The sequence below is a fragment of the Myiozetetes cayanensis genome, unplaced genomic scaffold (genome assembly GCF_022539395.1).
Source record: "Myiozetetes cayanensis isolate MyiCay16 unplaced genomic scaffold, myiCay2020 scf115, whole genome shotgun sequence".
Taxonomy (NCBI): domain Eukaryota; kingdom Metazoa; phylum Chordata; class Aves; order Passeriformes; family Tyrannidae; genus Myiozetetes; species Myiozetetes cayanensis.
The window spans coordinates 77,573-105,166 of NW_026086771.1; the positions used below are offsets into that span (position 1 = coordinate 77,573).

The 27,594-nt window shown below is 63.6% G+C and overlaps 2 protein-coding genes and 1 long non-coding RNA gene across 3 annotated transcripts in view; 1 reads left to right on the forward strand and 2 right to left on the reverse strand.

The window, feature by feature from the left end:
- Positions 1-1,217: 1,217 nt before the first annotated feature.
- Positions 1,218-3,163, reverse strand: LOC126635209 (uncharacterized). Its single transcript, XM_050306236.1, has 2 exons — positions 2,125-3,163; positions 1,218-1,810 (listed from the first exon to the last, which is right to left on the reverse strand). Exons 1-2 carry the CDS (start codon positions 2,882-2,884, stop codon positions 1,218-1,220), a joined length of 1,353 nt encoding a protein of 450 aa, XP_050162193.1. The 5' UTR covers positions 2,885-3,163.
- LOC126635212 (uncharacterized) lies at positions 1,823-2,040 on the forward strand. The gene is made up of 3 exons (XR_007627581.1): positions 1,823-1,847; positions 1,923-1,959; positions 1,996-2,040. It is a non-coding gene; the product is annotated as an uncharacterized LOC126635212 (long non-coding RNA).
- Positions 3,164-3,996: 833 nt separating the features above from the next.
- LOC126635210 (adhesion G protein-coupled receptor L1-like) overlaps positions 3,997-27,594 on the reverse strand; it is a gene marked incomplete at its 5' end in the record, with an annotated part of 30,650 nt that continues 7,052 nt past the window's right edge. The window contains 13 exons of the mRNA XM_050306237.1: positions 3,997-4,070; positions 8,367-8,460; positions 9,810-9,938; positions 11,687-11,855; positions 12,860-12,951; positions 13,823-13,889; positions 15,619-15,839; positions 17,668-17,877; positions 19,264-19,434; positions 20,271-20,476; positions 21,068-21,190; positions 23,797-23,980; positions 26,727-26,765. Coding sequence (XP_050162194.1) covers positions 3,997-4,070; positions 8,367-8,460; positions 9,810-9,938; positions 11,687-11,855; positions 12,860-12,951; positions 13,823-13,889; positions 15,619-15,839; positions 17,668-17,877; positions 19,264-19,434; positions 20,271-20,476; positions 21,068-21,190; positions 23,797-23,980; positions 26,727-26,765 — 1,779 coding nt within the window. The remainder of the gene's footprint in view (positions 4,071-8,366; positions 8,461-9,809; positions 9,939-11,686; positions 11,856-12,859; positions 12,952-13,822; positions 13,890-15,618; positions 15,840-17,667; positions 17,878-19,263; positions 19,435-20,270; positions 20,477-21,067; positions 21,191-23,796; positions 23,981-26,726; positions 26,766-27,594) is intronic.

Consider the following 27,594-nt stretch of genomic DNA (forward strand, 5'->3'; position numbering starts at 1 on the left):
GTGACCCTCGATGGCCCAGGTGACCCTGGGTGACTCCTTGGTGGCCCTGGTGGCCTCAGCCACCCCACAGTGACCCTGGGTGGCCCTGGTGGTCCCACAGTGCCCCTTGGTGGCCCTGGTGGCCCTTTTGGTGGCCCTGGTGGCCCTTTTGGTGGCCCTTTTGGTGGCCCCGTCCCCTCGGCTCCGGTTCGTTGGTTTGACGCACTCGACCCAAAGTTGGTTTGGCAGAATTTTGGGGGGAGGGGAGAGGAGGGACCCCCAAACCTGGGGGGGGAGGGGAGGAGGAGACCCCAAGACCCCCCAGATTTGGGGTCCCCGAGGAGGTTTTGGGGTCCCCCAGCGCTAAGAGGGGGAGGGAGGGGGACCCCAAAACCTGGGGAGGGGCTGGGACCCCCTGGGAGGCCCCAAAACCCCAAACAGGAGATGGGGGGGGTCCCCAAAACCTGGGGAGGGGTCTCTGATACCCTGGGGGTCCCCAAAACATGAGGTACGGGGTCCCCTGATACCCTGGGGGTCCCCAAATACGGGGGTCCCCAAAACACCAGGGAAGCCCCCAAATCTGAGGGGTCCTCAATACCAGGGGGGGTCCCCAAATTTCGGGGGCTCCCCAGGCCCCAGAAGGGAGCTCCCCTAGCTCTGGGAGGGGTCTCCAAAGTCTGGGGACCCCCAAATTTGGTGGGAGCTCCCCAGAACTTGGGAGGGGGGTCCCAAGTACCCTGGGGGATCCCCAAAATACAGGGGGGGGTCAAGATCCCAGGGAGGACCCCCCCAAACCCCTCAATATTTTTTTTTTGGGGGGGGAGTGTCCCAAATTTAATGGGGACCCCCAGAATTTTGAGGGGGATCCCCAGAATTTTGGGGGTCCGTTTTCCCACCCCCCCCTCCTCAAATTTGGGGGGGGCCCTCCCCATCCCTGTGTACAGCGAGGCCCCCCCAGGCTGGGGGGTTGTGCTCCAGGGGGCCCCGCCGGGTGGAGGGACCCCGGGAGAGGGAGGCAGTTTGGGGGCCCCCGTACCTCAGTTTCCCGGGGGGCTGGTCCATTTACAGCTATATTACAAGGAAAATGTGTCTCTTTGTGGGGGTCCCCCATTCCGGGGTCCCCGCTTTGGAGGTCCTCAGTTTTGGGAGGGGTGTCAATGCTCCCCTTCCCCTCCCCATCCAGCTCCGAGCACTTGGGGGACCCCGCGATGGCTTTTGGGGGTGGGGAAGGGGGTCCCTCAAAACCCCCAGGTCCAGGGTGGGGGCACGAGGACCCTCCTGGTGACATGGGCGGGGGGCACGAGGGTCCTGGTCCGGCTTGGGGGACCCCGGGGATGGGGGAGGGTCCGGGGGGACAAAGTCCTCGTGCGAAGAGCCGGGACCCCCTGACAGTCCCCGGGCTGGGAGGGACCCCGGGCAGGGGACCCAAACAACTGCCCAGGCCGGGGGACCCCAGACAAGTCCCCGGGCCGGGGACCCCAAAGTCCCGGGTCGGGAGGGATCCCCAGGCCGGGAGGGACCCCGGACAGGGAGGGACCCCCAAACAACTGCCCAGGCCGGGGGGGACCCCCAAACAAGGTCCCCGGACAGGGGGGACCCCCAAACAACTGCCCAGGCCGGGGGGGACCCCCCAAAAAGTCCCCAGGCAGGTCCGGGCCCTGCTGGGAAGGGGAATCCTCGGGGGGGTCCTCGTGCCAGGAGGGACCCCCGGGCCAGGTCCGGGTCCACGCTGGGGGGGCACAATCCTCGGGACACGACCCCTCGGGCCGGGGAGGGGGGGACCCCTCGTGTGAGGCCGGATCTTCTCGGGAAGGTGGATCCTGGTGGGAAGGTGGATCCTGGATGGGAAGGTGGATCCTGGTGGGGAGGTGGATCCTGGATGGGAAGGTGGATCCTGGATGGGAAGGTGGATCCTGGATGGGAAGGTGGATCCTGGTGGGAAGGTGGATCCTGGTGGGGAGGTGGATCCTGGATGGGAAGGTGGATCCTGGTGGGAAGGTGGATCCTGGCGGGAAGGTGGATCCTGGTGGGGAGGTGGATCCTGGATGGGAAGGTGGATCCTGGATGGGAAGGTGGATCCTGATGGGGAGGTGGATCCTGGTGGGAAGGTGGATCCCCTTGGGACGATGGATCCTCGGTGGGAAGGTGGATCCTGGTGGGAAGGTGGATCCCCTTGGGACGATGGATCCTCGTGCCGGGTCCCGGGACCAGGAGGGGCCCCCGCCGTGCCAGGTCCAGGTCCGGGTGTGACACCAGGTCCGTGTGACTCCAGATCTTGTGCCAGGTCCAGGTCCAGGTCCAGGTGTGACACCAGGTGCTCCTGCCAGGTCCGGCTCCTCCTCGGGGCGAGGGGAGGGGACGATCCCTCGGGGAAGGTCCCCGTGCCAGGACAGATGTCCCCGTGCCAGGACAGATGTCCCCGTGCCAGGACGGATCTCCCCGTGCCAGGATAGATCTCCCCGTGCCAGGACAGATGTCCCCTTGCCAGGACAGATCTCCCGTGCCAGGACGGATCTCCCCGTGCCAGGACGGATCTCCCCGTGCCAGGACAGATGTCCCCATTCCAGGACAGATCTCCCGTGCCAGGACGGATCTCCCCGTGCCAGGACAGATGTCCCCGTGCCAGGACGGATCTCCCCGTGCCAGGACGGATCTCCCCGTGCCAGGACAGATCTCCCCGTGCCAGGACGGATCTCCCCGTGCCAGGACAGATCTCCCCGTGCCAGGACAGATCTCCCGTGCCAGGACAGATGTCCCCTTGCCAGGACAGATCTCCCGTGCCAGGACGGATCTCCCCGTGCCAGGACGGATCTCCCCGTGCCAGGACGGATCTCCCCGTGCCAGGACGGATCTCCCGTGCCAGGACGGATCTCCCGTGCCAGGACGGATCCTCGGGCCGGGACATCCCCCGAGTCGCGACATTTCCTCGGGCCGGGCCGGGGCCTCTCTGGGGTCGGAGTCGCCGGGCCGGGCCGGGTCCCTGCACCGAGCCAGGGCCGTGCCCGACCGGGGGGGGGCCCCTGTGACACTGAGTGGCCCCCCCGTGACACCAGACCCCCCCCGTGACACCAGAAACCCCCCGTGTGACACCGGTTGTGCCCCCACGTGAGGGGGGTCCTGGCCGGGGCCCCCCGAGCAAGGCCGGACCCCCCCGGAAGGGGAGGGGGCTTCGTGTGAGCCCAGACACCCCCCCGGCCACGGCCACTCCCCACGGCCCAGGAGGGTCTCTGTGCCCCAGGACCCCCACGCAGGCTGGACCCCCGTGTAAAGAGGGGGTTCCCCGTGCCCCCCTCGTGGGACCCCCGTGTAAAGGGGGGTCCCCGTGCCCCCTCGTGGGACCCCGTGTGAAGGAGGGGTCCCCGTGCAGCCAGCCCCCTCGTGGGACCCCGTGTAAATGGGGGTCCCTGTGCAGCCCAGTTCCCCCTCGTGGGACCCCGTGTAAAGGGGGTCCCGTGCAGACCAGCCGCTCCTCGTGGGACCCCCGTGTAAATGGGGGTCCCCGTGCAGCCAGTCCCCAGGCGCTCCCCCTCGTGCCGGGCCGGGGTCTCGGCCCCCCCGCGCCCCCCCCGGGGGTCTCACAGGCTGGTCACGAGCTGCATTTGCCCGTCGGGCTCGGGGCCCCAGGCCCCCTCAGGTCCCCCGAAGGCCTCAGGGCTGTGGCGGCGGGCGGGGGAGGGGCGCGGGGGCGCCCCAGGAAGGGGAGCGGGGGTCCCTCGGGGCTGCTCTCAGGGTAGTCCCGCGGGGGCAGGGGGTGCCAGGGGTCGCAGGGGGCTCCGGGGGTCCCAGCCCCCTGCCCCCTCGCCAGCTCCTGGTACAGCAGCCCCAGCTCGGGGGCGCCGGGGGCTCGGCGGGGGCAGGGGCAGGGGGCCCGCGGCGTGCGCAGGACCCCCCGTGGGCGGCCCCCGTGCGCCGCCCCCGCAGGTTGTTGTGGACCAGCTCCGAGATGATCATCTTCTCCAGCGCCGCAGAGGTCGGGGGCCCCCAGAGACCCCCGGCCCGCAGGGACCCCAGGCCCCCTCAGGGCCCCCGCAGGCTGTAGCTGTTGTTGAAGTTGCCGTTCAGGGGCAGCGGCTCCGGGGGTCCCGGGGGCTCTGCGGGGAGGGCGTCAGTGGGGGATTTGGGGAGGGGGCAGTGGGGGATTTGGGGGGAGGGGATCTGGGGGGATTTGGGGGTCATAGGGGGGCTCTAGGGGGGGCAGTGGGGGATTTGGGGGGAGGGAGGGGAGTCTGAGGGGGATTTGAGGGGTCCGGGGGGTCTCTGGGGAGGAAGGGGGTCAGTGGGAGGTGAGCGGGCACTGGGGTGGATTTGGGGGCCAAGGGGGATTTGGGGTCCCAGGGGAGCTCTGCGGGGAGGGGTCAATGGGGGGAGGGGAGATTGGGAAGGATTTGGGGGGGACAAGGGGCGGGACAGGGGGAGTCGGGGGGGTCCCAGGGGAAACATAGGAGGGACTGGGGGGTCCAGGGGGGTCAGGGGGTCCCGGAGGGGGAGGGGCACTTACTGGTCTCGTGGAAGCTCCTGGGAACAGAAGCAGCAGTTGGGGGCCTGGACCCCCAGCCTCAACCCTCCCTCAGCCCCCAACGCCCCCGACCCCCAAACACCCCCATCATCCCCAGCCCCCAACTCCCTCAGAGCCCCTCCCCAACCCGGGGTGGGAGATTTGGGAGCAATTTGGAGGTGATTTGGGGTTGGGGGCAGTTTCGGGAGGCCCAAGCCCTCCCCATTCCCACCCTGGGAGGGGCTGAGGAATTGGGGGGTCACAAGGGGGCAACACTCAGGACCCCCAAAACCTCCCCTCCTTCCTCCCACCCACCCTGGGAGGCTGAAATGGGGGTTGGGGGGAGGGGTTGGGGGTCCCGGGGGTTGGGGGCAGTTTGGGGGTCAGGGGCCCCCAGACCCACCTGGGGCGGTGAAGGCGGGGGGAGGCGGGGCGAAGCCCCCTCGGCCAGGAGGGTGTTGTAGGGGCTCGACCCCCGCGGCGGCAGCACCGGGTTGGGCAGCAGGTGGGACCCTAAACAGAGGGGGGCGTTTGGGGGTCCTGGGGGGTTTGGGGGGGTCCTGGGAGGTTGGGGAGGTTTGGGGGTCACAGCACCGGGTTGGGCAGCAGGTGGGACCCTAAACAGAGGGGGCGTTTGGGGGGGCCGAGGGGGTTTGGGGGGTCCTGGGGGGTTGGGGAGGTTTGGGGGTCACAGCACCGGGTTGGGCAGCAGGTGGGACCCTAAACAGAGGGGGCGTTTGGGGGGTCCTGGGGGTCCTGAGGGGGTTTGAGGGGGTCCTGGAGGGGTTTGGGGAGGTTTGGGGGGTCACAGCACTGGGTTGGGCAGCAGGTGGGACCCTAAACAGAGGGGCGTTTGGGGGTCCTGGGGGTCCTGAGGGGTTTGAGGGGTTCTGGGAGCATTTGGGGGGTCCTGGGGGCATTTGGGTGGGGTTTGGGGGTCACAGCACCGGGTTGGGCAGCAGGTGGGACCCTAAAGAGAGGGGGCGTTTGGGGGGTCCTGGGGGTCCTGAGGGGGTTTGAGGGGGTCCTGGGAGCATTTGGGGGGTCCTGGAGAGGTTTTGGGGGTCACAGCACTGGGTTGGGCAGCAGGTGGGATCCTAAAGAGAGCGGGGGACCGTTTGGGGGGTCCTGGGGGGGTTGGGGGGTCACAGCACCGGGGGGCGTTTGGGGGGTCCTGGGGGCGTCTGGGGGTCCCGGGGGAATTTGGGGGGTCCAGGAGGGTCTGAAGTGGAACTGGGAGGGTCCCAAAGTTGGCCTAAGGGGGCCCTGAGGGGTCCTGGGGGGTTTCGGAGGCCCTGGGGGGGTTGGGGGTCTGGGGGTCCTGGGGAGTCTGAGGGGTCCCAAGGGTGTCTCAGAGGGGTCTCAGGGGGTCTTGGGGGGTTTTGGGGTGGTCTGGGGGTGTTTTGGGGGGAGTCTCGGGGGGTATCAGGATGTTTTGGGGGTCCCAGGGTGTATTTTTGGGGGTCTCACCTCAGTTCAGGGTAGGGGTGCTGTTCAGGGAGGTTTGGGGGTATTAGGGCAGTTTTGGGGGTCTCAGGGAGGTTTGGGGGGGTTAGGGCAGTTTTTGGGGGTGTCAGGGAGGTTTTTGGGGGGGTCTCAGGGTGGTTTTTGGGGGGGTCTCACCTCGGTTCAGGGTGGGGGTGCTGTTCAGGGAGGTTTGGGGGGGTTAGGGCAGTTTTTGGGGGGTCTCAGGGTGTTTTTGGGAGGTTAGGGCAGTTTTTGGGGGTCTCACCTCTGTTGAGGGTGGGGGTTCTGTTCAGGGGTTTATGGGGGTCTCAAGGTGTTTTTGGGGGTCTCAGGGTGGTTTTTTGGGGGTTAGGGCAGTTTTTTAGGGGGTCTCACCTCAGTTCAGGGTGGGGGTGCTGTTCAGGGAGGTTTTGGGGGGTTAGGGAAGTTTTGGGGGTCTCAGGGTGTTTTTGGGGGGTCTCACCTCAGTTCATGGTGGGGGTGCTGTTCAGGGAGGTTTTTGGGGGGGTTAGGGCAGTTTTTGGGGGTGTCAGGGAGGCTTTTGGGGGGTCTCAGGGTAGTTTTTTTGGGGTCTCAGGGTGTTTTTTGGGGGGTCTCACCTCAGTTCAGGGTGGTGAAGCAAAACAAGGCTTTAGAAGAGTTACCCAAACACCTCACTGCAAACACCCCCTTTTCTTTTCTCCCCCCCCCCCTTTTTTCCCTCTCTCAGAGGAAATCTCGTTCTGTACAAACCCAGCAGACCTGAAAACCCCACAGGAACGTCACACAAAGAGCTCAGGGATCATAAATTACAGCCAGGTGAGCCAGGGCAGACACTGGAATGTGTAAAACAGGCCTGGACCGAGGCTCTCCCCGAGCCCCAGCGAACACAACACCAAACAGGGGAAAGTTCAGGAGGTCACCGACCAAGAGGAGTAAATCTGAGACCCCCCCATGAAGTAAAGACCGGAGGTACCACAGATCATTCCCCAAAATGAAGACCACGCCTTAAAACCCGCCCTGACTCCGCCTGCTGTGGGTATTGTAATCTGATAATGCACTAATATCGATGTGTGTGCTGTAATCACAGAAATGTTTATACAGAAATGTATATATAAATATATATAAATATATATGTATAAATCACCTGTCCTTGCCTGAGCTCGTTCTGCCCAGCCCGAGCCGGGGAGTTCAATAAAAACCTGCTCTTTAAAGGTGTAAAACTCTCACCCCAAGCACTTCTTATCTGCCTTTCTGGGGGCAGCAGGGGGGGTGCTGTTCAGGGAGGTTTTTGGGGGGGCTTAGGGAGGTTTTGGGGGTCTCAGGGAGGTTTTTGGGGGTCTCACCTCGGTTCAGGGTGGGGGTGCTGCTCAGGGAGGTTTATGGGGGGCTTAGGGCAGTTTTTGGGGGTCTCACCTCTGTAGAGGTGGGGGTGCTGTTCAGGGTGATTTTGGGGGTCTCAGGGTGTTTTGGGGTCTCACCTCGGTTCAGGGTGGGGGTGCTGTTCAGGGGGTCTCAGGGTGTTTTTGGGGGGTCTCACCTCTGTTCAGGGTGGGGTGCTGTTCAGGGTGTTTTTGGGGGGTCTCACCTCTGTTCAGGGTGGGGGTGCTGTTCAGGGGGTTTAGGGGTCTCAGGTGTTTTTGGGGGTCTCACCTCTGTTGAGGGTGGGGGTGCTGTTCAGGGGTTTTAGGGGGTCTCAGGGGTCTCACCTCGGTTCAGGGTGGGGGTGCTGTTCAGGGTGGTTTTGAGGGGTCTCAGGGGGTCTCACCTCGGTTCAGAGTGGGGGTGCTGTTCAGGGTGGTTTTTGGGGTCTCAGGGGGTCTCACCTCGGTTCAGGGTAGGGGTGCTGTTCAGGGGTTTTGGGGGGTCTCAGGGAGTCTCACCTCGGTTCAGGGTGGGGGTGCTGTTCAGGGGGTCTCAGGGTGTTTGGGGGTCTCACCTCTGTTGAGGGTGGGGGTGCTGTTGAGGGTGGGGGTGCTGTTCAGGGAGGTTTTGGGGGTCTCAGTGGGTTTTGGGGGTCTCACCTCGGTTCAGGGTGGGAGTGCTGTTCAGGGGGTCTCAGGGTGTTTTTGGGGTCTCACCTCGGTTCAGGGTGGGGGTGCTGTTCAGGGGTCTCAGGGTGTTTTTGGGGGTCTCACCTCGGTTCAGGATGGGGTGCTGTTCAGGGTGTTTTTGGGAGGTCTCACCTCGGTTCAGGAGTGGGGGTGCTGTTCAGGGGGTTTTAGGGGGTCTCAGGGGGTCTCACCTCGGTTCAGAGGTGGGGGTGTGGGGGTGCTGTTCAGGGGGTCTCAGGGTGTTTTTGGGGGTCTCACCTCGGTTCAGGGTGGGGGTGCTGTTCAGGGGGTTTTGGGGGTCTCAGGGTGGTTTTGGGGGTCTCACCTCGGTTCAGGGTGGGGGTGCTGTTCAGGGGTTTTGGGGGTCTCAGGGGGTTTTTGGGGAGTCTCACCTCTGTTGAGGGTGGGGGTGCTGTTCAGGTCCCCCCATAAGCTGGACTCCGTTTGTTTCCGGACGGTGTCGTTCCACATCCTGCGGATCCGGCTCTGGGGGGCAAAGGGGGCTGGGACCCCTGACTGGCCCAAACACCCAGACCCCCCAAACACCCCAGACCCTCCAAACACCCCTGACCGGCCCAAACACCCAGACCCCCCAAACACCCCAGACCCCTACCTAAACACCCCTGACTGGCCCCAAAACACCCTCATGAACGCCCCAAAACACCCCAGACCCCAAAACACCCTGTGAACCACCCCAAACATCCCAGACCCCCAAATCACCTCCCAAGGTCCCCAAAGCCCCAGACCCCCAAACAGCCCCCAAACACCCAGACCCCCCAATCACCCCAGACCCCTGACCGGTCCCAAAACACCTCCTGAACCCCCAAACACCCCCAGACCACCCCCAGACACCCTGGAACCTCCCAAATCACCCCCAGACCCCCAAACACCCCAGACCCCCAAACCCCCTTAAAACCCCCAAACCATCCCCATTCACCCCAGGCCCCTCCCCAAACATCCACAGACGCACCTGAGACCCCAAAGCACTCCAGCCCCCAGTCCCCCTGGACACCCTTCCCGAGTGGGTGGGTTTGGGGAGCACAGGGGGGTCAGGGTCAGGGAGGTTTGAGGGGCTCAGGAGGGTTTGGGGGCTCAGGGGGTTTGAGGTGCCGTGGGGGCTCAGGAAGGTTTGGAGAGTCTGGGGGTCCCACCTGAGTCCCGCTGCAGTATCAGGGGTGGGCAGGTTCAGGGGGTTTGGGGTGCAGTGGGTTGGGTCCAGGGGGTCAGGGGGTTTTGGGGGCTCAGAGGGTGGGGCTCAGGGGTGCTTGGGGTCATATCGGGTGGTCTCAGAGGTCAGGATCAGGGGTAGTTTGGGGGGGGCTCAGGGGGTCTGGGGTGCTCAGGGGGCTCAGTGGGCTCAGGGTCAGGGGCTCAGGGGGTTTAGGGGGCTCAGGGCCTGGAGTCCCAGCTGTAGGTAGTCTCGGGGGCTCAGGGGAGGTTCAGGGGGTTTGGGGTCAGTGGGTGGTTTAGGGGGCTCAGGGGGGTTTGGGGGCTCAGGGGTGGGTCAGGGGGCTCAGGGGGTGTTTGGGGGGGCTCAGGGGGGTCAGGGGTCTCAGGGTCCCACCTGAGTCCCTGCTGTAGTATCGAGGGTGGGGGGTTCAGGGGTTTGGGGTGCAGTGGGTGGGTTTGGGGGTTCAGGGTGGTTTGGGGGGCTCAGGGGGGTCAGGGGTGTTTTGGGGGGCTCAGGGGTTTGGGGTCCCACCTGAGTCCCGCTGTAGTATCGAGGATGGCGCGGCCGCCAAGGGTTTCAGGGGTTTAGGGGTGCAGTGGGTGGGTCAGGGGGCTCAGGGGTGTTTTGGGGGGCTCAGGGAGTTTGGGGGTCCCGGGGGTCCCACCTGAGTCCCGCTGTAGTATCGGGGGTGGGCCCGGCCCGCCGAGGGTTTCAGGGCCCCCAGGGAGGTCCCGGGGGGGCCCCTCAGGCAGCACCCCGAGTGCCGCAGGCACTTGGTCAGCTCCCGGTGCACCTGGGGGTTAAACATACCAGTATGGACCAGTACAGACCAGTACAGACCAGTATAGATCAGTATAGACCAGTACAGACCAGTATAGATCAGTATAGACCAGTACAACCCAGTAACCCCCAGTGCCCCCAACACCCCGAGTGCCGCAGGCACTTGGTCAGCTCCCGGTGCACCTGGGGGACACAGACCAGTATAGACCAGTACACCAGTAACCCCCAGTGCCCCAACACCCCGAGTGCCGCAGGCACTTGGTCAGCTCCCGGTGCACCTGGGGTTAAACATACCAGTACAGACCAGTACAGACCAGTATAAACCAGTACAGACCAGTATAGATCAGTATAGACCAGTACAGACCAGTACAGACCAGTATCGACCAGTACAGACCAGTACACACCAGTGTAGACCAGTACAGACCAGTACAGACCAGTACAGACCAATACGGACCAGTATAGACCAGTATAGAGCAGTACAGACCAGTACAGACCGGTATAGACTAGTATAGACCAGTACAGACCAGTACAGACCAGTATAGACCAGTACAGACCAGTACAGACCAGTACAGACCAGTATAGACCAGTACAGTCCAGTAACCTTCCAGTAACCTCCCAGCACAGACCAGTAACCTCCCACTATAGACCAGTACAGCCCAATACAGACCAGTAAGCTTCCAGTAACCTCCCAGTACAGGCCAGTAGCATCCCAGTACAGCCCAGTAACCTCCCAGTATAGACCAGCACAGACCCGTACAGCCCAATACAGACCAGTAAGCTTCCAGTAACCTCCCAGTACAGACCAGTAACCTTCCAGTATCCACCCAGTAACCACCAAGTACAGACCAGTAACATCCCAGTATAGACCAGTACAGGCCAGTGACCTCCCAGTAACATCACAGTAATCTTCCAGTACAGCCCAGTCCCTCCCAGTACATCCCAGTATATCCCAGTAACCTCCAGTAACAGGCGTCCAGAGGAAGAGAAAGATGGAGGTGCCCCCTCAGTGCCCTCCCAGTGCCCCCCAGTCCTCTCCCAGTCCCTCCCAGTGCCCCCCAATCCCCTCCCAGTCCCTCCCAGTCCCCTCCCAGTCCCTCCCAGTGCCTCCCAGTGCCCCCCAGTCCCTCCCAGTGCCCCCAATCCCCTCCCAGTGCCCCCCAATCCCTCCCAGTCCCTCCCAGTGCCCCCAATCCCTCCCAGTCCCTCCCAGTCCCTCCCAGTGCTCTCCCCAATCCCTCCCAGTGTCCCCCAATCCCTCCCAGTCCCTCCCAGTGCCCCCAATCCCTCCCAGTCCCTCCCAGTGCCTCCCAGTTTGCCCCACCTTCTTCTGGAGGGCGCAGTGGAAGAGGAAGATGAAGGTGCCCCCAAAGTGACCCCCATTCACAGTCCCTGGGGGTTCCCAGTGCCCCCAGTTCCCTCCCAGTGCCCCCAATCCTCCCAGTGCCCCCAATCCCTCCCAGTGCCCCCCCAGTGCCCCCAGTGCCTCCAGTCTGCGCACCTTCTTCTGGAGGGCGCAGTGGAAGAGGAAGATGAAGGTGCCCCCATAGTGCCCCCAATCCCCTCCCAGTGCCCCCCAATCCCTCCCAGTGCCCCCAATCCCTCCCAGTGCCCCCAATCCCTCCCAGTGCCCCAGTGCCCCAGCCCCACCTTCTTCTGGAGGGCGCAGTGGAAGAGGAAGATGAAGGTGCCCCCATAGTGCCCTCCCAGTCCCTCCCAGTGCCCCCCAGTCCCTCCCAGTGCCCCCAGTGCCCCCAGCCCCACCTTCTTCTGGAGGGCGCAGTGGAAGAGGAAGATGAAGGTGCCCTGCAGGGCGTTGCAGGCCGTGAACAGCGACGCCGTCAGCAGCGACTCCCGCGTCACGAAGAGCAGCCCGAAGGCCCAGGTGAGCCCCAGCAGCAGCAGCAGCGCGATGGCCCCCAGGGCCCACGACCTGGGGGGCACCAGATCAAACTGGGGGCACTGGGGGGCACTGGGAGGGATTGGGGGCACTGGGAGGATGGGGGCACTGGGAGGGACTGGGAGGGACTGGGATGGGACTGGGATGGGACTGGGATGGGATTGGGAGCCCAGCAGCAGCAGCAGCAGCAGCGATGGCCCCCAGGGCCCATGACCTGCGGGCACCAGATCAAACTGGGGGCACTGGGAGGGATTGGGGGCACTGGGGGCACTGGGAGGGGATTGGGGGCACTGGGGGCACTGGGAGGGATCGGGGGCACTGGGAGGGACTGGGATGGGACTGGGATGGGATTGGCATCCCCAGCAGCAGCAGCAGCGCGATGGCCCCCAGGGCCCACGACCTGGGGGGCACCAGATCAAACTGGGGGCACTGGGAGGGACTGGGAGGGACTGGGAGGGGATTGGGATGGGATTGGGAGCCCCAGCAGCAGCAGCAGCGCGATGGCCCCCAGAGCCTGGGATGGGGAGGGAGGGACTGGGAGGGACTGGGATGGGATTGGCAGGGACTGGGGGGAACTGGGAGGGGATTGGGATGGGAATGGGAGCAGCGTGATGGCCCCCAGGGGGCACTGGGGGCACTGGGAGGGACTGGGATCCCCCCATTTCTGGGTCCCTCCTGCCCAGTCTGGGGGTCCCTCCCCCATTCTGGGGGCCCTTTTTGGTGTCCCCCCCCCCCCATTTCTGCCCAGTCTGGGGGTCCCTCCCCCGTTCTGGGGGCCCTTTAGGGTCCCCCATTTCTGCCCGGTCTGGGGGTCCCTCCCCTGTTCTGGGGGCCCTTTTTGGGGTCCCCCCCCCATTTCTGCCCAGTTTGGGGGTCCCTCTCCCCGTCTGGGGACCCTTTTTGGGGTCCCCCCACCATTTCTGCCCAGTCTGGGGGTCCCTCCCCCGTTCTGGGGGCCCTTTTTGAGGTCCCCCCCCATTTCTGCCCAGTCTGGGGGTCCCTCCCCTGTTCTGGGGTCCTTTTTGGGGTCCCCCCACCTGATGCTGTCCAGGCGAGAGGAGTCGGGTTTGAGGGCGGCCGAGCTGCGAAGCATCTTGTGCAGCGTCACCAGCAGGAACACCAGGGTCACCTGTGGGACCCCAGACCCACTCAGGGACCCCCAGACCCCACTGAGAACCCCTGGGACCCCCAGACCCACAGCAGGAACACCAGGGTCACCTGTGGGACCCCAGACCCACTCAGGGACCCCCAGACCCCCCTGAGAACCCCCTGGGACCCCCAGACCCACAGCAGGAACACCAGGGTCACCTGCGGGACCCCAGACCCACTCAGGGACCCCCCCGGGACCCCAGACCCACTCAGGGACCCCCCCAAATCCACACAGAGACCCCCAAATCCACAGCAGGAACACCAGGGTCACCTGCGGGACCCCAGACCCACTCAGGGACACCCCCAGACCCACAGAGAGACCCCCTGAGACCCCCAGACCCACAGAGAGACCCCCTGAGACCCCCAGACCCACAGAGAGACCCCCAGACCCACAGCAGGAACACCAGGGTCACCTGCGGGACCCCAGACCCACTCAAGGACTCCCAGACCCACAGAGAGACCCCCCTGAGACCCCCAGGCCCACAGAGAGACCCCAAAACCCACAGCAGGAACACCAGGGTCACCTGTGGGACCCCAGACCTGCTCAGGGACTCCCCCGGGACCCCAGACCCACACCAGGGTCACCTGCGGGACCCCCACTCACTGACCCCCCCCCGGGACCCTCTGGGACCCCAGACCCGCGGGGGGAACCCCCCCACTCATGGTAGGACCCCCAAATCCGAAATGGGTCCCCTGCCCTCCCCAAGTCACCCAAATCCCCACGTGCGAGGATGACGAAGCCCCCAGCCCCCAAAGCCCCTTGTACGAGGATGACGAAGCCCCCAGGCCCCCGAGGCCCCCAGCCCCCTGTACGAGGATGGCGAAGCCCCCAGCCCCCAAAGCCCCCGTGCGAGAATGACGAAGGCCACGGGGCCGATGAAGCTCCAGATGAAATAATTGTCCACCCGCAGCCAGCACCTGGGGGCAGGGCGTCAGCAGGACACGCCCACTCCCAGAGCTCAGACCCCACCCCCAGAGCTCAGACCCCACCCCCAGGGCTCAGACCCCACCCCAGAGCTCAGACCCCACCCCCAGAGCTCAGACCCCACCCCCAGAGCTCAGACCCCACCCCAGAGCTCAGACCTCACCCCCAGGGCTCAGACCCCACCCCCAGAGCTCAGACCCCACCCCCAGGGCTCAGACCCCACCCCCAGGGCTCAGACCCCCTAGAACTGAGACCCCACCCCCTTTTCTCAAGCTCCACCCCCAGAGCTCAGGCCACACCCCCAAATGCAGACCCCACCCCCTGCTCTTAAGCCCCGCCCATTGAGCTCAGACTCCACCCCCAGGGCTCCACCCTCTGGTTTCAAGCCCTCGGCTCTGCCTGAAACCCCGCCCCTCCCCAAACCCCGCCCCTCCCGAACCCCGCCCATCTCAAGCCCCTCCCCTTCCCCAAACTCAAACCCCTCCCCAAACCCCTCCCCTTGCTCAAATCCCTCCCCTTCTGAAACCCCTCCCTCCCCAAACCTCTCCCCTTTCCCAAACCCCTCCCCTTTTTCCAAACCCCTCCCTTTCCCTAAACTCCCTTCCCCAAATCCCCTTCCCCAAAACCCCTCTCCATCCCTAAACCCCTCCCCAAACTCCTCCCATTCCCAAACCCAAACCCCTCCCCACACTCCTCCCATTCCCAAACCCAAACCCCTTCCCCAAACCCAAACCCCTCCCTAAACCCCTCCTTCTGAAACCCCTCCCCTTCCCCAAACCCCTCCCCTCCCAAACCCCAAATCCCTCTTCCCAAACCCCTCCCCATCCACAGACCCCTCCCTTTCAAAAACCCCTCCCCTTTCCCCTACCCTTCCCAAACCCCTCCTTTCCCCAACCCCTCCCTTTCCCAAACCCCTCCCTTCCAGCCCCCTCCTTTCTCAAACCCTCCCCTTCCCAAATCCCTCCCCTTTCCCCAGATCCTCCCCTTTCCCCAACCCCTCCCCTTTCCCTAAACCCTCTTCCCAAATCTCTCCCTTTCCCAAACCCCTTCCCCATCCCCAAACCCCTCCCCTTTCACAAGCCCCTCCCTCTTTAAGCTCCTCCCCAAACCCCTCCCCTTTCCCCAAACCCTCCCTTCCCAAGCCCCTCCCCTCTAAACCCCTTCCCTTCCCCTAAACCCCTTCCCAAATCCCTTCCCCAACCCCTCCTCCTTCCTAAGCCCCTCCCTACCCTGTTCCCAAACCCTCCCTTTCCCAACCCCTCCCTTTCCCAAACCCCTCCCCTTTCCCAAACCCCTCCTTTCCCTAAACCGCCTTCCCCAACCCCTCCTTCCACAAACTCATCCCCTCCCAAACCCCTCCCCATTTCACCCCTTCCCCAACCCCCTCCTCCTTCCTAAACCCCTCCTCCCCGTTCCAAACCCTCCCCTTTTCCAAACCCCTCCCCTTCCAAACCCCTACCCTGTTCCCAACCCCTCCCCTTTCCCAAACCCCTCCCCTTCCCCAAACCCCTCCCCTTTCCCTAAACCCCCTTCCCCAACCCCTCCCCTTCCACAAACTCATCCCCTCCCAAGCCCCTCCCCATTTCAGCCCCCTCCTTCCCTAAGCTCTCCCCCTCCCAAACCCTTTTCCTAAACCCCCTTCCCCAAATCCCTCCCTTTCCCAAACCCATCCCCCTCCTCCCTCCCTCCCCTCCCTCCCCCTGTCCCTCCCGGTGTCCTCACGCGGTCTCGGTCCCGTAGCTCCGGTGATCGACGGCGGCGGCCACGGCGACGACGACGGCGGGGAAGAAATACCCGCCCGCGTAGAGACAGCGGCGGCGGCCGGGACCCCCCTCCAGCACCTCCAGCAGCAGCAGGTACAGGTGAACCCCCTCCAGGCACAGCCACGAGAACGACGCCAGGAAAAAATAGTGCAGGAGACCCGCGAAGATGGGACACGCCACCTGGGGACATGGGGACATCATTGGGGACATCACTGGGGACATTGGGGACATCATTGGGGACATTGGGGACACTGGGGACAGGTACAGGTGAACCCCCTCCAGGCACAGCCACGAGAACGACGCCAGGAAAAAATAGTGCAGGAGACCCGCGAAGATGGGACACGCCACCTGGGGACACGGGGACATCATTGGGGACATCACTGGGGACATTGGGGACATCATTGGGGACATTGGGGACACTGGGGACAGGTACAGGTGAACCCCCTCCAGGCACAGCCACGAGAACGACGCCAGGAAAAAATAGTGCAGGAGCCCAGCAAAGATGGGACACGCCACCTGGGGACACGGGGACATCTCTGGGGACATCACTGGGGACATCACTGGGGACATTGGGGACACCCAGAGATGGGACACGCCACCTGGGGACACGGGGACATCATTGGGGACACCCAGAGATGGGACACGCCACCTGGGGACATTGGGGACAGGGACACTGGGACACTGGGGACATTGGGGACACCCAGAGAAGGGACAGGGACACCTGGGGACATGGGGACATCATTGGGGACACGGGGACATCATTGGGGACACCCAGAGATGGGACAGGGACAGCTGGGGACATGGGGACATTGGGGATATTGGGGACACTGGGGACAGGGACACTGAGACACCCAGAAATGGGACAGAGACACCTGGGGACACAGGGACAGGGACATGGGGACATTGGGGACACCCAGACATGGAACAGGGACAGGGACACTGGGGACAGAGACAGTAGGGACAGGGACATTAGGGACATGCGGACAGGGACAGGGACATGGGGACAGGGACAGGGACATTGGGGACACTGGGACAGGGACATTGGGGACACTGGGACAGGGACACCCTGGGGACACGGGGACAGGGACATGGGGACATTGGGGACATGGGACAGGGACAGGGACACTGGGGACAGGGACATTGGGGACACTGGGGACAGGGACATTGGGGACCTCCAAAGATGGGACAGGGACACCCTGGGGACACCCCAGAGATGGGACCGGACACCTGGGGACAGGGACAAGGTCCCTGGGGTGTCCTGGGATGTCCCAGGTGAGCCCAGACTCCTCCCTGGGGTGTCCTGGTGGTCCCAGGTGTGTCCTGAGGGGTCCCAGATGAGCCCTGGTGGTCCCAGGTGAGCTGGGGGGGTCTCAGGTGAGCCCAGGCCCCTCCCTGGTGGTCCCAAGTGAGCTCTAGGGGGTCCCAAGTGTGTCCTGGGATGTCCCAGGTGAGCCCTGGGGGTCCCAGATGAGCTCTGGGGGGTCCCAGGTGATCCCAGACACCTCCCTGGTAGTCTCAGGTGTGCCCTGGTGGTCCCAGGTGATCCCAGACCCCTCCCCAGGTGTGTCCTGGTGGTCCCAGGTGAGTTCTGGTGGTCCCAGGGGAGCCCTGGTGGCCCCAGGTGATCCCAGGCCCCTCCCTGGGGTGTCCTGGTGGCCCCAGGTGTGTCCTGGGATGTCTCAGGTGTGTCCTGGTGGCCCCAGATGTGTCCTGGTGGTCCCAGGTGAGCTCTGGGATGTCCCAGGTGATGCCAGACCCATCCTCAGGTGTGTCCTGGTGGTCCCAGGTGAGCCCTGGTGGCCCCAGGTGAGCCCAGGCCCCTCCCCAGGTGAGCTCTGGGTGGTCCCAGGTGATCCCAGGCCCCTCCCCAGGTGAGCTCTGGGTGGTCCCAGGTGAGTTCTGGTGGCCCCAGGTGACCCCAGGCCCCTCCCCAGGTGAGCCTTGGTGGTCCCAGGTGAGTTCTGGTGGCCCCAGGTGCCCCCAGGCCCCTCCCCAGGTGCCCCCTCACCTGGTAGTGCGTCTTGTCGATGCCGACGAGGAAGAGCAGCTCGGCCAGGAAGAGGGAGATGCAGAGGTTCTTGTGGATGGTCGTGCGCTCGGGGGGCAGCCCCCGCAGGCAGCAGAAGGCGGAGATGGACAGGCCCAGGCACAGCAGGGCCACCAGGATCCCTGCCCAGGTGATCACCGACAGCAGCACCTCGTTAAACCGGCCTGGGAACTGCGGGGAAAAACCAGGAAAATGGGAAAAAAATGGGAATTCTGGGGTGGGATCAGGGGTTTGGGGGGTTTGGGGTCAGCCAGGCCCAGGGACAGGCACGGCAGGACCACCAGGATCCCTGCCCAGGTGATCACCGACAGCAGCACCTCGTTAAACCGGCCTGGGAACTGCGGGGAAACAGGAAAAATGGGGAAAAAAATGGGAATTATGGGGTGGGATTAGGGGTCTGGGGGGTTTGGGGTCAGCCAGACCCAGGGACAGGCACAGCAGGGCCACCAGGGACCTGCCCAGGTGATCACTGACAGCAGCACCTCGTTAAACCGGCCTGGGAACTGCAGGGAAACCGGGAAAATGGGGATAAATGGGGAAAAATGGGAAAAAAATGGGGAAAAATGGGGAAAAATGGGCTGGGATGAGGGGTCTGGGGGCTTTGGGGTCTCCCAGCTCAGGGGTCCCAGCAGGGCCCGGCCCGGGGGTCCCCAGAGGCTCCTCCAGGAGGGCTCGGCAGCCCCGGGAAAGGGGGGAAAGGTGGGAAAACCAGGAATGCTGAGGGGGGAGGGGAGGGTTGGGGTCCCCTGGTGCCCCTCCCCCACCCCCGGCTCTGCCTCCGTGCTGGGGGGCGGGGCCAGAATGGGGGAGGGGGGAGCAGGAGCTGTGGGTGTGCCCAGGTGTGCCCAGGTGTGTGTTTGGGTGTGCCCAGGTGTGCCCAGGTGTGTCCAGGTGTGTGTTTGGGTGTGCCCAGGTGTGTGTTTGGGTGTGCCCAGGTGTGCCCAGGTGTGTGGGTGTGCCCAGGTGTGTTTGGGTGTGCCCAGGTGTGCCCAGGTGTGTGGGTGGGTGTATCCAGGTGTGTTTGGGTGCCCTCAGGTGTGCCCAGGTGTGTGTGTGGGTGTGCCCAGCTGTGCCCAAGTGTGTGGGTGTGCCCAGGTGTGTTTGGGTGTGCCCAGGTGTGTTTGGGTGCCCCCAGGTGTGTGTGTGGTTGTATTTGGGTGCCCCCAGGTGGATCCCAGGTGTCCCCAGGTGTGTGGTGGGGGTGTCCCCAGGTGTCTCAGGTGACTCACAGTCTGCCTCCTGGCCATGAGCAGGGCGAAGTTGGTGAGGTGTGAGCAGGCACACGAGCTGTGGGTGTGTCCCAGGTGGGTGTGGGTGTGTTTTTGTGTCCCCAGGTGTCCCCAGGTATCCCCAGGTGTGCCCAGGTGTGCCCAGGTGTCTCAGGTGACTCACAGTCTGCCTCCTGGCCATGAGCAGGGCGAAGTTGGTGAGGTGTGAGCAGGCACACGAGCTGTGGGGGTGTCCCAGGTGTGTGTGGGTGTGTCCCAGGTGGGTGTAGGTGTATACCAGGTGTGCCCAGGTGTGCCCAGGTGTCCCCAGGTGTCTCAGGTGACTCACAGTCTGCCTCCTGGCCATGAGCAGGGCGAAGTTGGTGAGGTGTGAGCAGGGACACGAGCTGTGGGTGCCGTTGGAGCGCAGGAGGCGACAGCCCTGGCTCGACCAGTGCCCGGCCATGGAGCGCTCCGAGTAATTCCAGAAGGAACAGTTGGCCCCAAAGTGGTTCTTGGTCTGGGGGGGCAGAAAGGGGGGGTCAGGGGGGTCTCAGGGGGCTCCTGGGGGTCTCAGAGGGTCCCAGAGGGGTCTCAGGGGGTCTCAGGGGGTCTCAGGGGTCCCAGGGGGTCTCAGAGGGTCCCAGGGGGGTCTCAGGGGTCCCAGGGGGTCTCAGGGCTGGGGAGGGTCCCAAGGACAGGAGAGGATCCCAATCCCGGTAATTCCAGAAGGAACAGTCGGCCCCAAAGTGGCTTTTGGGGTTGGGAGGAAAACAGGAGGGTCCTCTGGGGGTCTGGGGGGTTTGGGCTCAGGGGCGGGGGGTTTGGGGGGCTCTGGGTGGGATTTGGGGGGCTCTGGGTGGGTTTCTTTGGATCTGTGTAGGTTTTTTGGCCTCTGGGTGGGTGTTTTATGGGGATCTGGGTGGGTTTTTGGGGGGCCAGGTGTGTTTGTGGGGGTTTTGGGGTCTCACCTCGAGGTGGGGCAGGGTGAACACCACGGGGTCTGAGGGGGTTTTTGGGGTCTGGATGGGATTTGGGGGGTCTGGGTTGGTTTTTGGGGCTCTGGGTGTGTTTTTGGGGTCTCACCTCGAGGTGGGGCAGGGTGAAGACCACGGGGTCTGAGGGTTTCTGGGGCTCTGAGTGGGATTTGGGGGGTCTCGGTGTGTTTTTGGGGCTCTGGGTGGGTTTTTGGGGGTCCAGGTGTGTTTGTGGGGGTCCAGGTGGGTGTTTTGGGGTCTCACCTCGAGGTGGGGCAGGGTGAACACCACGGGGTCTGGGTGACTTTGGGGGGTCTGGGTGAGTTTGGGGGGGTCTGGGTTGGTTTTGGGGTGTCCAGGTGTGTTTTTGGGGTCTCACCTCGAGGTGGGGCAGGGTGAACACCACGGGGTCCCGCAGGAAGACCCTGCTGGACTCTTTGTTGATGGAGGCCGCGATGACCTGGGAGTTGACGACGAGTTGGGGGGCGCGGGGCCCCCCCTCCCCCCCCAGGCGAACCGTGGCATTCTCCGTGGGCAGGAACAGCCCCAGGTTGTTGTACAGGATGAACACGACCTTCACCACCCCTGTGGGCACCCCAAAACACCTCAGGGACACCCCAAAACCCCCCAAAACACCTTCACCACCCCTGTGGGCACCCCAAAACACCTTCACCACCCCTGTGGGCACCCCAAAACACCTCAGGGACACCCCAAAACCCCAAAACACCTTCACCACCCCTGCAGAGACCCCAAAAACCCCCCAAACACCTTCACCACCCCTGCAGAGACCCCCAAACCCCTCAGGGACACCCCTAAATCTCTCAGGACACCCCCCCTGCCCAACCCCCCTCCCTGTTCCTGCTGTTCTGTTTGAGGTGTTTTGGGTGCCCCCAGAACCCCCCAGGACCCCAGGGACCCCCAGGTACCCCCAAGCCCCCCAGCCCCCTCACCGTTCCTGCTGTTCTGTTTGAGGTGTTTTGGGTACCCCCAGACCCCCAAATCCCCAGGGACCCCCAGCCCCCAGCCCCCTCACCGTTCCTGCTGTTCTGTTTGAGGTGACCCCAAACCCCCAGACCCCAAACCCCCAGCCCCCAACCCCCTCACCGTTCCTGCTGTTCTGTTTGAGGTGTTTTGGGTGCCCCCAGAACCTCCCATGACCCCCCAGCCCCCCCTCACCGTTCCTGCTGTTCTGTTTGAGGGTGCTGGCCGAGAGCTGGATGGAACCATCGCCCCCCAACTCCTGTGGGAACACGAGCTCCTGCAGCGGCCCCTCCGTGCTCAGCACTGACACCTCCAGCACTGCAGGGAACATGGAACATGTGTGTGTGTCATACACTGAACATGTGAGTGTCATACATGTGTCACACACACACACGAGCTCCTGCAGCGGCCCCTCCGTGCTCAGCACCGACACCTCCAGCACTGCAGGAAACATGGAACATGTGAGTGTCATACATGTGTGTGTCATACATGTGTCATACACTGAACATGTGAGTGTCATACACTGAACATGTGTGTGTCATACATGTGTCATACATGTGTCATACATGTGTCACACACACACACACGAGCTCCTGCAGCGGCCCCTCCGTGCTCAGCACTGACACCTCCAGCACTGCAGGGAACATGTGAGTGTCATACACTGAACATGTGAGTGTCATACATGTGTCATACATGTGAGTGTCATACATGTGTCACACACACACACACACGAGCTCCTGCAGCGGCCCCTCCGTGCTCAGCACTGACACCTCCAGCACTGCAGAGACATACAATGGACATGTGTGTGTCATACACTGAACATGTGTGTGTCATACATGTGTGTGTCATACGTGTGTGTCATACACTGAACATGTGTCACATGTGTCACACAGCAGCCCCTCCGTGCTCAGCACCGACACCTCCAGCACTGCAGGGACATACAATGGACATGTGTGTGTCATACATGTGTGTGTCATACATGTGTCATACATGTGTCATACACTGAACATGTGTGTGTCATACATGTGTGTGTCATACACTGAACATGTGTGTGTCATACATGTGTGTGTCATACACTGAACATGTGTCACACACACACACACACGAGCTCCTGCAGCGGCCCCTCCGTGCTCAGCACCGACACCTCCAGCACTGCAGGGACATACAATGGACATGTGTGTGTCATACATGTGAGTGTCATACATGTGTCATACACACACACACACACACACACAGCGGCCCCTCCGTGCTCGGCACCGACACCTCCAGCACTGCAGGGACATGTGAGTGTCATACAGTGAACATGTGTGTGTCATACACTGAACATGTGTCACATGTGTCACACAGCAGCCCCTCAGTGCCCAGCACTGAGTGCAGAGCCTCGCTCGAGGATGGTTACGTGACCGAGGTCAGGAAGCTGCAGATGCTCTGCAAGTGACACAGAGAGCAGACTGATACACAGACAAGGGCACGGGATGAAGCCGTCCTGGAGATAAGGAGGAAGGACAAGAAGAGTCTGCTCTTCTTTAAGGATGTTTATGTTTAGAGACTGACATTTATGGCCTTAAAATACGTAGCATACTCTGTTGTTTATCCTACTCAAATTGTGTGTTGCTAAGAGTTTTAACCAATCACAGTGAGTTTCTTTGTTCTCTACAACCAATTGATTCTGTAGAAAACAACTCATGTGGGCCAACCAGAACTTCACAAGTGTAGATTGTAACGTAGATGAGCAGTGCTAATAATAATGGCCAGTCTTCGCGAGCGAAGATCCGGGGAAGGTCTTTCCACCTTCCAGCCTGCGCATTGGATTTTTTAGGTGAGACACAGTGTGCGCGGAACTGAGCCCACCCTTTAATCCTAAGGTTCATCTGCCGGGGCCAAGCGAGCTTGGACGGTGGCAGCGAGGTCCTCAGGACGTAGGTGGGTTGCCTTTAAGGGCTAACGAGCTCCACCTGCCCGGGAGTGGCCCTGACTGGGAATCGAACCCGGGTCTCCGCGGTGACAGCGCGGCGCCTTTACCCCCTAGACCACCAGGGGCTCCCTGATGAGCAGTGCTACTGAAGCAATAAATGGAGAATTAAAGCATCGCCCTGGCTCGTGTCCCCCAGCATTTGGTGACACCGACACCTCCAGCACTGCAGGACACGTGTGTGTCATACCATGGACACGTGTGTGTCATGGGTGTGTCATACCATGGACATGGGTGTGTCATGGGTGTGTCATACCATGGACATGGGTGTGTCATGGGTGTGTCATACAATGGACATGTGTGTGTCATACAATGGACATGTGTGTGTCATACAATGGACACGTGTGTGTCATACAATGGACATGTGTGTGTCATACAATGGACATGTGTGTGTCATACACTGGACATGTGTGTGTCATGGGTGTGTCATACCATGGACATGTGTCACACACACACACGTCACACACTCACACACACACACACACACACACACGTCACACCCAGCACAGGTCACACACACGTGTCACACACACACACACACGTGACCAACAGGGGGAGGGGTTGGGGGTGGGGGAGGGAAGGGACACCCAGGGAGGGGTTTGGGGTATTTGGGGGGTCTCTCAGGGGTCTCCGGGGGCTGACCCAGGTTCTGCTGGGCCACCATGAAGTGCACAGCGGTTGCAGGGATGGGTTTGGGGGTCCCAGGGATTGTTTGGGGGTATTTGGTGGTGATTGGGGGGTCTCTGGGGTCTGACCCAGGTTCTGCCGGGCCGCCAGGAAGCGGGTGGGGGTTGCAGGGATTGTTTTGAAGGTATTTAGGGGTGTTTGGGGGGTCTCTCAGGGGTCTCTGGGGTCTGACCCAGGTTCTGCCGGGCCGCCAGGAAGCAGGTGGGGGTTGCAGGGATGGGTTTGGGGGTATTTGGGGGTCTCTCAGGGGTCTCTGGGGTCTGACCCAGGTTCTGCCGGGCCGCCAGGAAGCGGGCGGGCTCCTTGACGTTGTCGGCCAGCAGGAAGGCTCCCTCCTCCAGCACGTCCAGCAGCATCGTGGCCGTGTGAGCCTGCTCTGAGCCGTTCATGTCCCGCCACGACTCCAGCGCCTCCGGGCGCAGCAGATTGTCCACGGCCTCCACCACCGCCTGGGGACACGCCCATGGGGTGGGACACGCCCACCGGGACACGCCCACAGGGACACACCCACGGGGACACACCCACCAGGATGGGACACACCCACAGGGACACGCCCACTGGGACACACCCACCGGGACACACCCACAGGGACACACCCACCCCCCACCGCCTCCACCACCGCCTGGGGACACGCCCACGGGGTGGGACACGCCCACAGGGACACACCCACCCCCACTGCCTCCACCACCGCCTGGGGACACGCCCACCGCTGGGACACGCCCACAGGGACACGCCCACGGGGACACGCCCACCCACCGCCTCCACCACTGCCTGGGGACACGCCCAGAGCCATGGGACACGCCCACAGGGACACACCCACACCCACCGCCTCCACCACTGCCTGGGGACACGCCCACGGGGTGGGACACGCCCACAGGGACACACCCACAGGGACACACCCATGGGGACACACCCACAGGGACACGCCCACCGGGACACACCCACCCCCACCGCCTCCACCACCACCTGGGGACACGCCCAGAGCCATGGGACACGCCCACAGGGACACACCCACAGGGACACACCCACAGGGACACACCCACCAGGAGGGGACACACCCACAGGGACACACCCACAGGGACACACCCACCCCCATTGCCTCCACCACCGCCTGGGGACACACCCACCATTGGGACACGCCCACAGGGACACGCCCATGGGGACACACCCACGGGACACACCCACCCCACCGCCTCCACCAGCCTGGGGACACGCCCACGAGTGGGACACGCCCACAGGACACGCCCATGGGGACACGCCCCAGGGACACACCCACCCCCACCGCCTCCACCACCGCCTGGGGACACGCCCACGGGGCATTGGGACACGCCCACAGGGACACGCCCATGGGGACACACCCACGGGACACACCCACCCCCACCGCCTCCACCACCGCCTGGGGACACGCCCACGGAGTGGGACACGCCCACTGCTGGGACACGCCCACAGGGACACACCCACAGGGACACACCCACACCCACAGCCTCCACCACCACCTGGGGACACGCCCAGAGCCGTGGGACGCCCACGGGGTGGGACACACCCATGGGGACACACCCACAGGGATGGGACACAACCCACAGGGACACCCCCACCCCCACCGCCTCCACCACCGCCTGGGGACACGCCCACCGGGATGGGACACACCCACCGGGACACGCCCACAGGGACACGCCCACAGGGACACACCCACCAGGATGGGACACACCCACAGGGACACACCCACCAGGACACACCCACCTCCACCTCCTGGGGACACACCCACAGGGACACGCCCACAGGGACACACCCACAGGGACACACCCACAGGGACACACCCACCCCCACCGCCTCCACCACCGCCTGGGGACACGCCCACCGCTGGGACACGCCCACAGGGACACACCCACAGGGATGGGACACGCCCACAGGGACATGCCCACAGGGATGGGACATGCCCACGAGGTAGGACACACCCACCGGGACACGCCCACCGGGACGGGACACGCCCACAGGGACACACCCAGGGAGTCACATCCACCTGAGACAGGCCCCGCCCACCCCCACAACCTCCACCATGGCCTGCGGGGAGGGGACACACCCAGAAGGATGAGACACACCCACCGGCATGGGACACACCCACTGGGATGGGATCCACCCATTGGGATGGGATCCACCCACAGGACACGCCCACCGGGATGGGACACGCCCATTGGGATGGGATACACCCACCAGGACACACCCACCGGGATGGGACACGCCCACTGGGATGGGACACGCCCACTGGGATGGGATACACCCATCAGGACACGCCCACCGGGACACACCCATTGGGACAAGCCCATTGGGTTAGGATAGGTCCACCTGGACACGCCCACCTGGGACAGGCCCCGCCCACCCCCACAGCCTCCAGCACAGCTTGGGGGGAGGGGACACACCCATGGTATGGGACACGCCCACAGGGACACGCCCACCCAGGAAAGGCCCCACCTGCTGACACCCCCCCTGAACACAGCCTGGGGCACCAGGACACGCCCATCAGGACTGGCCACGCCCACCCCAGCAGGCCCTGCCCACTGGTACAAGCCACCCCCCACCATTTCTAGGCCACGCCCACTCAGAAATGCCACTCCTACTTGGGCAGACCACACCCACCCGTGACAGGCCACGCCCACCCAGAGCGGCCACGCCCACAGATCTATGGCTCCCATGACAGACAATGCATTGCCAGACACGCCCACTACAACAGACCACGCCCATGTGGAGGACACGCCCATTGGGGCACGCCCATCAAGACAGGCCCCGCCCACCACCTGCACCAGTGGGTGTCCCCTGGACACACCCACTCAGACAAGCCACACCCACTCAGGCCACACCCATCTGCCCTGCTCACTGACGCCACACCCACCCTCTTTAAGCCACACCCACCAGTAGCCCTCATAAACACTCCAGACCACGCCCATCCAGGCCACGCCCATTTTCTGCAAGCCCCGCCCATTCACAGACCCAGCCAGCCCATAAAGGCCACGCCCACCAGCGCAGCCCCGCCCAATTCAGGCCCCACCTACTCCTTGACCCCACCCTGACCCCCCAGACCCCACCCACAACTCCACAAGCTCCGCCCATCAGACACGACCAGCACCTGCAGACACGCCCACCTCACAGGCCACGCCCACCTCACAGGCCACGCCCCCTTCCCCAGCCACGCCCCCTCACCTTAATGTAGTCCTTGCAGGTTCGTTCCCTCTTGTGCATCTGGGGGGGGAACAACGGGATTGGGGAGGGACCCCAAAATCTGGGGCAGAAACCCCCAAAATCTGAGGCACAGCAATCCCAAATCTCAGACAGGAGCCCCCCAAAATTTGGGGTAAAACGACCCCTGGATCTGGGGAAGAAACCCCCCAAAATCTAGGGCAGAACACCCCCCAAAATCTAGGGCAGAACAAGTCCCGGATCTGGGGCAGGAGCCCCCCAGACTTGGGGGCCAGGGGGGCTGCAATGAGAGCCCCCCAACATTTGGGACACTCCCATTCCGGGGGCTGCGGGTCCAGCAGGTCCCACAGCCCAGTCCCCCTCGGTACCCCCCTGCTCCCCACCCTCCCTGCCCCCCATGTGGGTGAACCCCAAATCCAGGTTTTTGGGATCCCACCTTGGAGCAGTTCCTGCTGCCGCTCTTCCTCCCCCTGGTGCTCAGAGCTCCTTCCCTCCCTCCCGAGTGTCCCCACTCCCTCCTGGGTGTCCCCCCTCACTCCTGGGTGTTCCCCCACCCTCCCCAGGTGTCCCCTGCAATCCCCATGGGTCTGGAGTCTCACCTTGATCTAGTTCTGGGGTCTCACCTTGTTGCAGTTCTTGCCAGTTGACCCCCTCTCCAGGGGCCTCGGGGTCTGTGGGGTCTGCCCAGGACGTCCCACAGACGAGTCCCCCTCTGTCCCAGGTGTTCCCCCCTTGTTCCTGGGTGTCCCCCCTCACTCCTGGGTGTTCCCCCCCCCTCCCCAGGGGGTTGAACCCCCAAATCCAAGTCTGGGGTCTCACCTTGTTGCAGTTCTTGCTGGCCAACTCCCTCTCCAGGGGTCTCAGGCCCTGC